At 42.5% G+C, this 13,761-nt stretch overlaps 1 protein-coding gene across 1 annotated transcript in view; it reads left to right on the top strand.

Moving 5' to 3' along the window:
* The first annotated feature begins 128 nt into the window (after window positions 1–128).
* The window catches only part of AIDA (axin interactor, dorsalization associated), a 33,601-nt gene continuing 19,968 nt past the window's right edge, over window positions 129–13,761 (top strand). Inside the window, exons 1-4 of the mRNA XM_063152257.1 lie at window positions 129–330; window positions 3,119–3,188; window positions 9,716–9,769; window positions 11,743–11,797. Of these exons, the coding sequence (XP_063008327.1) occupies window positions 221–330; window positions 3,119–3,188; window positions 9,716–9,769; window positions 11,743–11,797 (289 nt within the window). The 5' untranslated portion in view covers window positions 129–220. The remainder of the gene's footprint in view (window positions 331–3,118; window positions 3,189–9,715; window positions 9,770–11,742; window positions 11,798–13,761) is intronic.

The following is a 13,761-nucleotide window of genomic DNA, read 5'->3' as shown; positions in this document are numbered from 1 at the left end:
GGCGGAAGTAGCGCCCTCGCCTCGATAGCGATGGCGCGGCCGGGCGCGGCTGGCGCCGCCTCCGCGGCTGGGCGGTGCAGGCGGGAGGCGCCGCCGCGCTCGGGTGTCCCGGGGCGGCTCCGTGCCTTGCCGTGCCGTGGGCGCGGGACTGGCGGGAGCGGCTGTACGGCGCTGTAGGTACCCCTGCGCGGGGTGAGCATGGTGCCCTAGCACTGGGGCTATGTCGGAGGCGGCCCGCAGTCTCCTGCAGCGCTGGGGCGCCAGCTTCAGGAAGGGTACCGACTTCGACTCCTGGGGGCAGCTGGTGGAGGCGATCGACGAGTATCAGATGTGAGTGCGGGCTCGGCGCGGCCCCGGCGTCCCGGGCTCGGCGCCGGGGTGAGGGAGCGGCCCCAGCTGGGGCGGGGCGGGGCAGGACAGGACAGGGTGCCCCGCCGTACCCAGGCCGCGGCCCCCTCGCCCCTGGGGCCCCTCTGGCGGCTCTGGCCCTTCCCCAAGGCGCGGGGCTAGGAGCCGAGGAGTTCCCTCGGGGGGTGCCCGGCCGGGGGGCAAGGCGGGAGCCGGCCGTCCCGCTCTCTTGGGAGGTCAGCAGCGGCCGGCGTGGAGCTTAGAGCAACCTGCTTTGGTAGAAGGTGTGTCCCTGCCCATGGCAGTGGATGGAACAAGGTAATCTTTAGTGTCCCTTTTACCCCAAACCAGGTTGTGATTTTGAGAGCATGGGCTGCCGGAATGGTTTGTTGATGGAGCCCCCGATGCCCCACTGGACCGGGATGCTCCCATTCCATCATCCTGTTGCCTTGGCACCTTGCTTGTGGCAATGGAGTGACCTGGCAAATGGGCTGCCTAAGTATCAGCCTTAACAAAAAAAACTCCACACAACCCATCAGAATGAAAAGGGGTCCATTGCATGCATGTGTGTTGTGTCCCTGATGGTACCAGGGTGGGAGAGTGGGGAACCTGGCCCCAGTCAGGTTGGCTGGCACAGCCTGTGACTGCACCATCCATGACTCCTGTATAGCAGAGGAGTATTGGCTATGGGGCACTGATGATGGACTCCTTGGAAATGCACCTGGTACCTTTAGTCAGATGTTCTTCCCTACTACTCCATTTGCCACGACAATGAAAATTATTTCTTTGTGATTGCAGTATTTCAGGCCAGGCTTCTCATGGTGAATTTTCTGGAAGTTGACAAGAGGGTTCACACTTGTTTGCCAAGAGAAAGTCTGCTGAAGAGATGCTCGCTGAGGGATCTTCTAGCACTGTTCAGGACAAGTTGGGTTCTAACCACGGTTGCCAGTTCAGTTGTCATTCAGAGTAACTGGTCTGCTGGCCACGTACTGGTTGTTCAGGAGAGGCTGTAATCTCATCATTTCATTCACTCACCAGGAAGGATGAAGTGTTACTTGTCACTGCAAGTTCACTGATATGCAGTTTGCTGATGGCTTTTAGAGTAGAGCAGACTGTTACTCTACAAACCTTGGCAGAGAGATGAAAAGAAGTTCTCTTCCAGATCTGTATCTCAGCAGAAAAAAAGAATCATCAAAAGTAAAATAAGATATTTTTACTAACTGCCCTTATGTGGATGTCAATCATTTGGGTGATTATTCATGCAGGAACCCTTTGAGCTCTCAGCAGTGGCTTCCCTGTTAAATGTCCCCATCATGGAATTTGGTCTCATCTAACTTTGAATGAACTTCAAGGGGAATGCCAGATGCATTCTTTTGGATTAGGGTGGACAAATGGATTAGTGACAAATGGAAAGAGGATTGTGTTAGTGATGCTTGCAGAAATGTTAATGCTGTGATGCTGCCTGTTGTGGGTGGCATATTGCTGCTATGGTAATCTGTTTTCTTAAATCATTACAATGCTCTTTCTCTGTGTCCTGTGTATCATAGGGCAGGGCAGTAGGCAAGGAGTGTACTTTTGGGTTCGAGTATGTTTATGCTTTTTGTCTTTTCTCAGCCCCAATCTTTCTACATTTTTGAAGTGGGACAATACCACCAAGTTGTGCAGTTACCTCGTACTATTTGGCTGTGTTTTTCCTGGTAAGAGTTAAAAGCTACAGTGGCCTCAGTCAGTATGGGCATTTTTTGAGAGCTGATTTTGAGGAAGAGCAAAGAAATTGAATTCTGATTTTTGTTCCTGTAGCTTTGACAACAATTTGTTCTGCTGGATGCATCTTGGTGTGTATATTTTATAAAGCCCTCCTACATCTGGGCCAATGCCCACAGCAGCGGTGGAGGGAAGCAGAGTCTCTTTCACAGTGCAAACTTGTGAGGTTCCAAGAGGAAGCCTATTGTGATGTCCCTGGGTTTCCCCTCAACCCCTGTCCTCCCTCTCCCTCTGCTTGTAAAAAATTCTTTACAAGGAATGGCAACAATTGCCCAGAGGTTTTGCTTGTTTAATATTCTCCTTCCTCTCAGGATGGAAACTGTAACTCTTCCCATAGCTTCTCTCTAGCTTATTTTTGCTTTCTCGAGCTGTTTGCTTACTATTACTTTCCAAAACCCTTGGTATTCCTGCCTTGGTGATGACAAGGGGTGAGGTTTGTGCTCCGCCTGTGGTGCTGACGGGCACAAATGTGAGTGGATGCACCCCAGTAGCCCAGGCCAAGCCGCCCTGTGCCTGGCTTCCAGTGCTGGGAGAGTGTGTGCCATGGCTTAGGGTGTACTCACCTGAGCCCCCTGGCATCTCATTTGCCTCAGCCTCTCCCGGGAAATGTGCGTGGGATTGCACCACAGTGGATCTTCACAGGGGCTGTGGTTTGTCATTGTAAAAGAAGGCATTTGTGAGAGGAAAAAAGTCAGTGCTTGTAAAAGGGGCTGTTGGCTATAATGACCCTCTTACCTGTTCTCCTTTCATTATGCATTAGTCTTTCCTGCCTAATGTTGCACACTTTGTTTACCTTCTGGGTTTTTTTCTTAAGTATGAACTACCATAGCTACAGAAAATTTTGATTCAAAAGACAAAAACAAAGCAAAAACACAGCTGCAAAACCAACTCAAACCTCTTTGGAGTAGCAGTCTGTGAACCTTTTGGCTGACACATTTTCTGGAGCTGGTGTGTGTGTGTGTTTGGATTGTGTTCCCACTTTACAATTTTCTTTTCCCCCATCCAGATTAGCCAGGCACCTCCAGAAAGAGGCCCAGTCTCAGCACAACAACGTGGAATTCACAGAAGATCAGAAGGTGAGTACTGCTGTTTGTTCAGGCAAGGAGCTTGACTCATAGATGTTGATGTGTGTTATGTTTTTTTATCTTGCAGGCCGAAGCCTTATGAGACCTTTTTTCCTCCCTCAATGTACACAAACAGCAACAGAGCCCAGCGTGGCTAAAACGGTTGCTGTCATTAGATGTGAGGGATGCTCTGCTGTGCTGTTGAGTGTCAGGAATGCTGGCCAGTGTCTTTCATAACCTGGGTGTTTCTTTTTTTTCGGATTAATGTTTGATAACTTACTTTTTCAACATTAGCACAATTTATGTCAAATTCTGAATGGAAAACATCTTGAACTGCAGACACTGAGGGTGTGTGAGGGGGATGAAAGCTTAACATGTAACACCTGACAGGGAAGGGTCCTGGCAGAATACTCCCGAGCAGTCTCTTAGAATGTTATTTGTTTATAATCTTTCAAAATATTGAAATTGCTTTACTCCTCCCTCTCTCACCTCAGTTGAAAAGGCTGTTTCTTGTCTCAGAAACATACTACTGCAGTTCTGTGATGGGATTTAAGTGGACTCATGCACTCAAGCATTTACTGCAAAATAAAATCTTTTGAGATATGAGGCCCTACTAAAGTTCCTTGTCTTCTATAAAGGCATGCTTTTCTTAGGAATAAAAAACTAGAGATGTATATTTCCAGATTTTCATGTTAAAAAATCACTTGTTTGAGCAATGCTGTTACCTGAAAATTGACATTTGCTAGCTCAAAGTCTCACCAATGGTAATAGGATGCAAGAGCAATGGAAGCTGTGCTTAGGAATGTAAGTCCTGAAAACAGGTGCTGGCTACAGAAATTAGAGATGAACTTGATGTGTGTAAAGAAGCTCAAAGAAATGCACCTTTACATAGACTCTGAGAGAGGTTTGTAGCTGTTTCCTCTATGTGTGCCAACATGAAAAGCAAAGACCTGGTATTCCATGTTCTGCTTACCTTCTGCAAAGATGATAAAGGTCATGATTGCTTTAAACGGAGCCATAGTTTTGGAGAAGAATTTGGTCCACTTTTCCTGATTTGTAAGCCATGAGAGCCTTGTTAATGTTAGACAGCTGTTTATTCCTTGAATGCTTCTGCTCTCCCTCCCTTGCTGGTAGCTTTCTCCATCATTCTCAGCTAGAGTCATCTTTAGTGTTTCTTTAGTTTCCCCTCTGTGGAGACTTTTGAAAATGTAGTTACTTCATGAAGGTGAAGCTGTTAATCTCACTTCTGGAGATATCATCTCCTGTGAGTATGGGAACCATAACTCACAGGGCTTTGCCTCCAGATGTCCCCTGAGTCTTATGAAAAGGACCTGGAACCAGATTGTGGAAGTGAATGAGGTCAGCCATGAGGGAAGGCCTGGGGGGCTCAGGAAGTGGAGATGTTTCATGCACAAGTGCTGTCATGTCTTAAAGCAACAGTCTTCTGAAAAAAAAAAAAAAGTAATGGGTGGTGGTTTTACATCCTAGCAGAGTGATATCCGTTTCTAAAGCTGAAATCATGTATAAAAGAGGATGGCATTTTTATCACTTGCTGGTTTTTGCCGGTCATTATGTGGCTGCTGCACTGAATCTTTGAGTCTGTTTATCAAATAGCAGTGCCTGTTTCATTAGCCACATGCACAAACCAATTCCCCAACATTTTGTTGAAAGAACACTTTATCTCCTCTACCATGAGGAGTGCTAGTCACAAAAAAAAAAAGAAAATTGTAAGTAGAGTTTTGCTGTTGCTTAAAAAAAACACTTAAAACTCTGCACAGCAAAGTCTCTGATGTAAAGCTCCCTGCTGTGCTTGTCTTCCCTATTTCTGCAAGAGCTCGTCCAGTATGTCATCTAGTCAGTATGACTAATTACTGTCATCACTAATATCATTCACATGGCATGTGGCTGGAGGGCTTGGTGCATACTGGGTTTGTAAGCATTTTTATTAAATAGATGTATCTTCTTTCCCCCTGCCCTTCTAAAAATCAGCTACAAATCAGTAACTTTTGCTCAGCTGTTCTCCTGCCAGTACACCCACCAGCATGCTGAGGCTCTGTATGTTATACGAGACACTTTTTTTTTATTTTTAATTTTAATGTGGAAGACTCTGTAACCTTCAGGGTTTGCTTATCTGATGTAACTGGCCAAGGCTATGCGCAGAATTTTGTAGATTGAAAGGCCATGAAGCTGATTATGATTTCCACTTGCTTGATCTATCCTCAGTGCAGTTTTTTGTAGATTTTCAGTCAGCTGTTTTCCAAAGGACCATAAATACTGCCGAGAATTGTTGTGAGGCTGTAGTTTCTTACTTGACCTACCCTGGGGGGGGAAGGTGGGTTTCAGCAGTGATTCCTCTGTAGCAAGGGGGTGCTACTTTCTTTACAGCTGCAGGGAAAGGACAAGACTAGGTTCAAATCCTCATCCTTATCTGTCTGTATGAACTTTTACCACGTTTGGGTTTATTTCATGCATCACAGGTGGTGCTACAGTGCAGATATGGCCACACAAAAATTGATGGTGTGTTACTTACTAATGTAATCATACAATCTGTTAATCTAAGAATACTTGACAGATACCACCAGTTTCTTTCCTGGTTATCCTGTGAGCCAGTTATTATTTATCTTCTAATGCATGTATTGTTTATGGTAAGAATTCAGACTTTTAAATAGTTGCATCTCCCATTTTTGCTCCTAAAGAATCCATTTTGAAACACTATATGTTACTTGCCTTGAAAGAGCAGACTACAGATTTTGTTGTTCTTTCCTGTATTTTCAAATTGTGGTGGGTTGTCATCTTATAACTATTGCTGGACATAATTCCGTATTTTTCGTTCTCTGTCTTGACTTGGGTAATTGACAGTGCTGGACTCTTCATTAGTGATTGTGAATTTTATTGAAGCATTTCTCTGCAGATCCTGTAAACAGCAAATCATTTTGTTTTGTCTCCCTCCAACAGCTATAAAGAGGCTCTGCAACTGTTTTATCACTGAGAGGCAGCATGTATGGAATACTAAGAGATGCAGCTCCTGGTGAATTTACCTCAGTCATAACATTTTGAATACTGCTGTTCACTGTTTTACCTCCATTCTCTAAAATTCATGATTATTCATTATCAACCACTGTGTTTTGTGATAGGAATTGTTCCAGTTAGGTTTGCCTATGTCTATCAGCTTGCCTCCAGCTACAGTTACTCTCACCCAGTTCTCTGTGCAATAAATGTGACCTTTAAAGCCCTCTTCCAACAATAGTTGTTGCTTCTTGTGTAACTGTTTCTGTGCTAGGCTGATTTTTTGTCAGTGTTAGAAAATCTTGCTTTTGAAGCAACCATAACTTGCTGAAATGCAAGCGCTGTTGAACAGTCTTAGCATGATTCATTAAACTACTGGTCTTCTAACAGCCTAAACTCTGGTTAAAGCCAAGCTCTGCTCTGGCTCTGTGTTTATGCAAACATCTTTGCCTCCATTACAGTTAGCACAGTCCTTGTGCAACTCCTCTGAAGAAACCTTGACTATGAGATAACTGACTTTTCCCCGTTCTAATAATGAGTTTACAATAAACTGAATCTAAACTGTTTTAAACTAGCTAAGTTAATTATGGCTTCAGTCTTTCTAATGAGATGCAGAATGTTTTCTCTGCTGCAAAAAGGAGCATTTGCAGCAGGGATAGTTGCAGCTGAAAATGATAAGTGTTTAGCTGCATTTTTAACTTTTGGGTTGGGTGTGGTCCCTTAAAGAAATAGTTATGAATAATGCCTGCTGGGAGCTTGCCATATTTCAATAGATACCATATAAAACCTATTCTTTACTATTTAAGACTTCCAAACTCTCTTAAATTAATCTGTTTCTAGAGCCATTATTGCACTTCAGCTCCCAGGAGCCAGAGTACACACATTTTGTATTGCTCTTTGTTCTGTGAGGGGGCTGCTAGTTAGGCAAATTTCAGAACACAGAGTTATGAATCTGCAGGATAGAGAATAGTGGAGTTGTTGAATTTACTGGTGAATTGACATAGGAGATAGGGCTGAGCAGTGCTTCTGAGACCTCATTTATGGTGTGCGCTTAGCGAGATACCAGGAGGGGCAGAGCCAGGTGAAAATCTGTTTACATGTTCTGGTTCTGTGGTGGGGCATGGAGGCTGTGTGCTGTGCGCTGGTACCCTGCAAACTCATAGCCCTCTTTTCGTTGTGCAAGTGGAGGAGTTTTGATCTCACAGAGAATGACATGCTTTTTGCTCAGCAGTCAACACTCAAACTGTTGGAACAGCTGGACTTTTGCAGATGCTGGAGCTATAGTCAAACCTCAGAGATTCCCCTCCCTTCCCTAGGGAACCTGTGGACTCCTTTCTTTTACCCATTATTTCACACCTTCATCTTTAAGAATCTACCTTTGCAGATATATTTTTCCAGATGTTCACAAATGAAAAAAGGAGTTCCTTTTGTTTTACTGCAGCTGATGGCTGTTGTGTGTTCTCATTCTAGAGACTGAGAATCTACTTCTGCAGTACTACTTGATGTCTTCCCACCCAGCCTGGCAGTACATGTAAACAAATCCACAACACCCATGTATGCAGTGTGGATCTGAAAGTCTCAAAGTGAGCTCAGGACTCTATGTGCTCTTTTCTGTTTCCAAATACCTGTGTTTTTTCAAGCTGTGCTGGAGATCCAGTCATGGGTCTCTGTCGTATAGCAGAATTTATTTTGAGGAGGAGAGCGTTTGTTGACTGAACAATGTGTCCTGTGTTAATAGCATCACTCGCTGCTTTTTGGGAAGGTACTCAGAAGAACTAAAGTTTTGAAAGGCTGCCATACAATGGGCAGTAATAAAAAAATATGAAGATGAAAAGTCTGGCCTAGTGCCATGTTGTAACAATGTTAAGGGGAAATACCAGCTGGGGAGAAATGGCTTCAAAAACTTTGAGCCTGTGGTGGCAGATGAAAATCAGGTATCTGAGGCTTTTGCATGCTGCAGCTGTTGGGTCTGCCCTTGAGGTATTGATGTGTGACCTACTTAAGATTCAGCTCCTGAACTCTTTCAACTTCCAATGTGGCCTAAGGTGAACTGAAACTGCAGTCACTTAGTTTGTTGGAATTACTGGGGACACTTAGTTTGTTGGAATTAGTGGGGGCCTAGGAGCAGATTGAGAAGGATTCGTGACACCACTTTGCAGGAGAGTCAGAAAAGGTGTTGGGGGAGGCACCTTTGAAAGCATGCATAGTTTTTATCTGTTATTCCCAGCCTCTTGGAGTCCAAAAAATATAACCCTCCTTTTGGACTTCACTGACCCTGCATAGATTGTCAGGTGCCCATACTCTTGAAGTTCTTTGATGCTAGAATTGTGGTCTTGGAAATCTTTTCTTCCCCTTGCATCCAGCTTGTGGAGAAACTTTTTTATACTGCCTGATTTAAAAGGAGAGAATGAGTTACAGTTGTGTATTTCAACTGTAGTCTTCCTTCTGGGGGGAAATTTAATTTGAAAATAAGCCTCTTTTCTTTGTAGCTTCATTGTTGCTGGTTTTCTTGCCCTATAAATGTTCCATGGAGTATTTTGAATTTATATCTGGCACTTATTTTTCTGCACATCATCTGAGTTTTTCTTCTCAAAAAGGTTTTAGTCAATGAACAAACTTGTGATGGTCAGGAAAAATACACTGGGCAGTTGTGTCCTCTTCATGTCACTAATGGAAGTCTTAACTCCTCATTTCAGCTGGTAGTAATAGAAACAAATGTGACTTGCTGGAGCATCTTACTTTATGAGACATAAAAGCTTAAAACTGTCTTCAAAGCAAGACTCCTTGCAATGTGCTATTCTGAAGCCCTTCCCTCTCTTCTCTTCCAGTTTTAAATGAAAATGAGAAATTACTTCGCAGTTCTGCTTACAGATATTTTAGATTGCTGACAAGTTTGAATTCAGACATATATTCCATGATTCACTCACAGTTAAAATCTCTTAAAATCACAAAAATAGAGAGTTAGAAAAATAATCTACCTTTAGACTTCCTCTCCCAACAAAACCCACAGGAGTGGGCTGTGGTTTTTTTAGGGCTGAGATACTGGGTTGCTGTAATGTCTGATGTGGGTGGACTTGTTCTGCTGAGGTTGGGAGCTGTAGGCCTGGCTCCTAAAAGGGCAAATCAGCGCAAACCAGTCAGGTTCTCAGGAGGTAATAGGCTACTTGGCTTGGATTTTTTTTTTTTTTTATTTTATTTTTTTTTAGTTCTCTATCACCTGAGAGCAGTTGAGTTTATAAACACTTTATGATGTGGTAGGCATTACTACAGTTTCTGCAGAGTGAATGACCCCCCATCTGTGTTGTTGGGCTGTGGGAGGGGAGTTAAGTGGCAGAAGTCTTTCATCTATTGTGCTTTCAGTAAATCCAGCCTGTCTATAAAAAAAGCTTCTGATGCTCAGTGGTCTGGTACTGAACAATATACCTGAAACCTTTGCAAAAAAAAAAACCCAACTGTTTGTGTTTACATTCTTTAAAAGTGTCAATGTGGAGAAATACTATTTTCAGTACTAAATTTTTCTTTTTCCATTTCAGAAAACCATAGCTAAAATTGCAACATGCTTGGAACTGAGGAGTGCAGCTTTACAGGTATAGCTCTTTTTCCTATCTGACTTCATACTTTAGCAGTAAATTACCGTAGAGCTTTTTAAAATTTGTTTACTGTCTTCAGAAATACCCAAACTTCTGAAAATGGAGTAAAAACTTGAAATTTCCAGGCTGTCGTCATGATGGCCCAGGTGACTGCCTTAAGAAAGGCTGGAAGTGCTTATATGAGCATCTCTTGGTGCTTGTACAGGAATTTACCTCCACATTTTGTGTCTTTGGTTCTCTGCCTCATTTTCATCCTCCCGAACTGTTTCATTTCTCTTCCTAATCTGTGTGCAATGTTAAAAAGATCACCAGAATGACCCTTAGACTTATTCAGCTGCTTCACAAATCATAATAGACCACAAAGAAGAATGTGTGTGTAGAATAGAAGTTACATTTAGCAGTCATGAAAACCAGCAGTGCTCTAGGAAAATGTGGGAAAACAATAATTTGTAAATTTCTCTTTGGGCTTTTTTTCTGGACTGAAAGTAGATATCATGAGAGTGGATATCATTTTTTGTCAGCACATGCTTATCCCCAAAACAAAAAACAAGTGAGAGAAATTTCCAAAAGACCATGGATGGGGAAGGGGCAAATCAAAGGCTGAGTTAGTGGGTTACTTCTTTGCCAAGAAAGAGTGATGACAGGCAAATTTTGCATCAAGTTACTCCCAGCAGCACTACCAAGTACTACATGTTGCTGGACAGGGTGCTGCCTTCAATTGTCTGAAAGGCTGGGATACAGCATGCTGGACTCATGAGGTTGGGGCTGACTAGTCAAGGCTGTGTAGAATTTGAGGAATTATTTGGTTACCTCTACCTGTCATTCTATTTTGATCTAACGTGGGATGTTTGAAGAATGTTTCATTTGCTTGGAGTCACTGTGACTTTGAGGAGAGCCTGCATGTTCCACTATGGAATAGCTTTGTGGGTCAGGTCACATCTGGGAGCAGCAGCAGAAGCTGCAGCCATGTCATAACCTGTCATGCCAAGCTGGAGAGGTGGATGTTATGCAAGACCAGCCTTCCCTGCTGTTGATTCCCTAGCAATAAGTCGAGGATTTTGTAACCTTTTGAGAGGATACAAGAACTTCTTGCCCACTTCATTTTGGGGAGGTTATGGTTTCTTGGCAGAGGTTAAAGCAGTTGGTGAGTGTTCTCACCTTTTCCCACTCTCCTAACACTAAGGGTATAGCTGCTTTAGTGTCCTTACACAGTCTTGCAGAAGGTACCTATGCCCTCTTGGACAAAATCAAGAAAAAAAATCTCATCGGACCTTAAATGTTGTAAACAATGGGCAATCCTAAGAGATGGCAAGTGTACAATGACATAATAGGTAAGACCTGACCGTCCACTCAGAAGTGAATGTCCAGTGTAAGTCCTCTTATTTCCACTTCTTTTTATGCCTGCTCTGCCACTTGATTAGAAAAAACTAATCTTACCTAACTGTTGGTGAGCTGCCTCAGAATTAAAAATTAAGAACTTCTCTGTTGAGTTAGTAAGTCAGATAGGCTTACTGAGAACTGTACATGTATGTGCCACAGACAGAGGAGGAAACCATCATCAGAGCTGGAGAAAAGAAAGATGGGAATTCATCTTCTATTTTCAGTGAGTTCTTGGCTGAGTTTTTCAAACTCATCCTGTGTACTGTAATTTCTGCTAGTGTCACAATGTTGGACATGTGTCTTGAAATGTGAATGTTCCTGTGTACAATAAGGAAGAATTTACAACGAGTTGGTTTAAAGATATTTATCTTTCATTAGAGCTTGGAATATTGGATAGGTTTGTTCTTAATAAGTGAGAAGTAATGTAGTCTCTGCCTCACCTGTGAACCTGCCTTTTGTTGGGGAGATTTTCTGGGGGGAGGTAGCTTTGTAGTAACCTGGTGTGCTTGAACAAAGGAAGCACCTTGCATCTTATTCTGAGATGAGGAGGGTGCATCTGAAAATCTGACTCTTTCTTTGTACTGTCCTAGTCCACCCAGTCGCAGGATGAGTTTAAGCTTGAGGATCTGAAGAAGTTGGAACCAAGTAAGTGGTATCTTTGTATTTTGAGTGCCATTTATCATGACAGGGGAAAACATGACAGCAGCAGGAATACTGACTAACCAACACTGCAGTTCAACAGTGATGCTGGGTTTAGGTGCTTATTCCAAGTGTCTGTTACCACACAGAGAAAACTTGATGTGAATTAAGGAATGTAATGTGAGTAATTTAAAAGTACACTAACCCAAATGTTTCAGAAAATATATTCATCTTCATTTTCAAATAAGCAATTTGGACCTTGCTAATTTTTGCACAAAATTGTATTTTAATCTATCAGTAGTACATTGTATAATTTACCTGCACATTTCTTATTTGAACTGTATTTCACCACTTTGTGGTCTTCCTTCTTGCAGCATGACATTTATTTTTTTCTTCTGAAAATATTTAACTTGTGAAAATATTTAACTTGAAAATATTTAACTTCACCTATCACCTCCCACTGTAATGCTACCAGACCAGTGAAGGTGAGAGTCAAAGTGAGGATGTGAGTCAGTCTATGAAGGGTTTTGTGTAATGTTATTTTTTTCCAACTGATCCTGGGTCAGGTCTTGTTATGTCAATCCAGAAATAACTTCTTCACATGGGAAGTATCTATTTATCTGCTTCATTTTCCTTCCTGTAACACTGGCTGCTTTGTTCTCAGAGCATCCTTATGATTAGAGCTTACACAGCTAAGCAATATTATCCTGAATGTTAATGTTTCTGCATTTCTCAGGAAACAAGAAATGTGGAAGAACTACTTTCATGCTGATTGAAGTTGGTTTTATTTTGCTTATGACACAATTGTTACATTGAGCAATATGTTTGGGATAAATATGATGGGCAGGCAAATGTTTTCCCTTCATGAACAGGCTGAGCTTCTCTGCACAGGATCCTACAGAGGAGCTTGTTAAGAAGTGGCGCATTGAGCTAAGCTTCCTTATATCTTTACCAAAACATAGAGTCCAAATGCTTTTAAACTGTCCCTTGAAAGTGCAAAGTGATGGTGTGTTACAAAACTGCTTGGTCCTATGGGTGAAGACCATAACTGAGGAAGGGATTTAACTGTGTGTTGGAATATTCGGTCTTCCTCACACTACATGTTGCGTGTCTGGCCTCTGAATTCCGACTTGGGATTTTTCTCTGTAGATTTTGCTGCTCTCTGTTTACAAAGTATTTAAAATGTTGTAATCATTGAATGACTCTGGATTTCAGACTCCATTGTGCAAATGCCCTGTGAGTGACTGAATGATGGAAGAGTGATGGGAATCTTGTCCAAAATTTCAATTATGGTGCAACAGTTCTGTTGTTTATCTTGCCCTCCATCACAGAATTGATTTTTAGCTGTCAAAAAAACTGCTTAGCAGTGTGAAGTGCATTCAGCCCACACCTCATACAACAAGCAACTATATTAAAACTGAAGAAGAGTGTGTGGCCATTGGTTTTCAAATACACTGAGTTATTTTCCTTGGAAGAGAATGGGTGCTTCTACAACAACAATTGAACATTGATGTTCCTAATGCTGCTGTCTTACTTGGACGGTTCTGGCCTCTTTCTTTCTGAATTGTGCCTTTGTTTCGTGGTTTTTAAGTGTATCTCAAATAGAGTAAATCTTAATCAGGCCAATACCAACCATTTCATAAAATCCACTGTGAAGTGTTTTAATTCGCATGTTGTCAATTTTCTTTTGCATCCCACCAGAAAAAGCTAAAAAATCTGGCCTGGCAATATAAAGAAGTGATTCCTTTGTTAGGTCAAGCCATTCCATTAGGGTGGAACAAAACAGCTATTCATACAAAACAGCTGTTCGCACAATTTGGCTTGTTTTAATTACTTTTGTGCCTGAAGCTGTCAGAATGGTTTTGGTGTTGTTCTAACAACCAGGACCCTTAGAATTACTTTTTTATTTTCCCTTAATCTTGTGCTGTTGAGTTCTAGCTTTTCCTACTTGAGCTTCCATTTCATGCAGA

This window comes from Melospiza melodia, chromosome 3, assembly GCF_035770615.1.
Source record: "Melospiza melodia melodia isolate bMelMel2 chromosome 3, bMelMel2.pri, whole genome shotgun sequence".
Lineage (NCBI taxonomy): Eukaryota > Metazoa > Chordata > Aves > Passeriformes > Passerellidae > Melospiza > Melospiza melodia.
The sequence above is the reverse complement of the archived record's forward strand: the minus strand, read 5'-3'. Positions and strand labels throughout refer to the sequence as shown.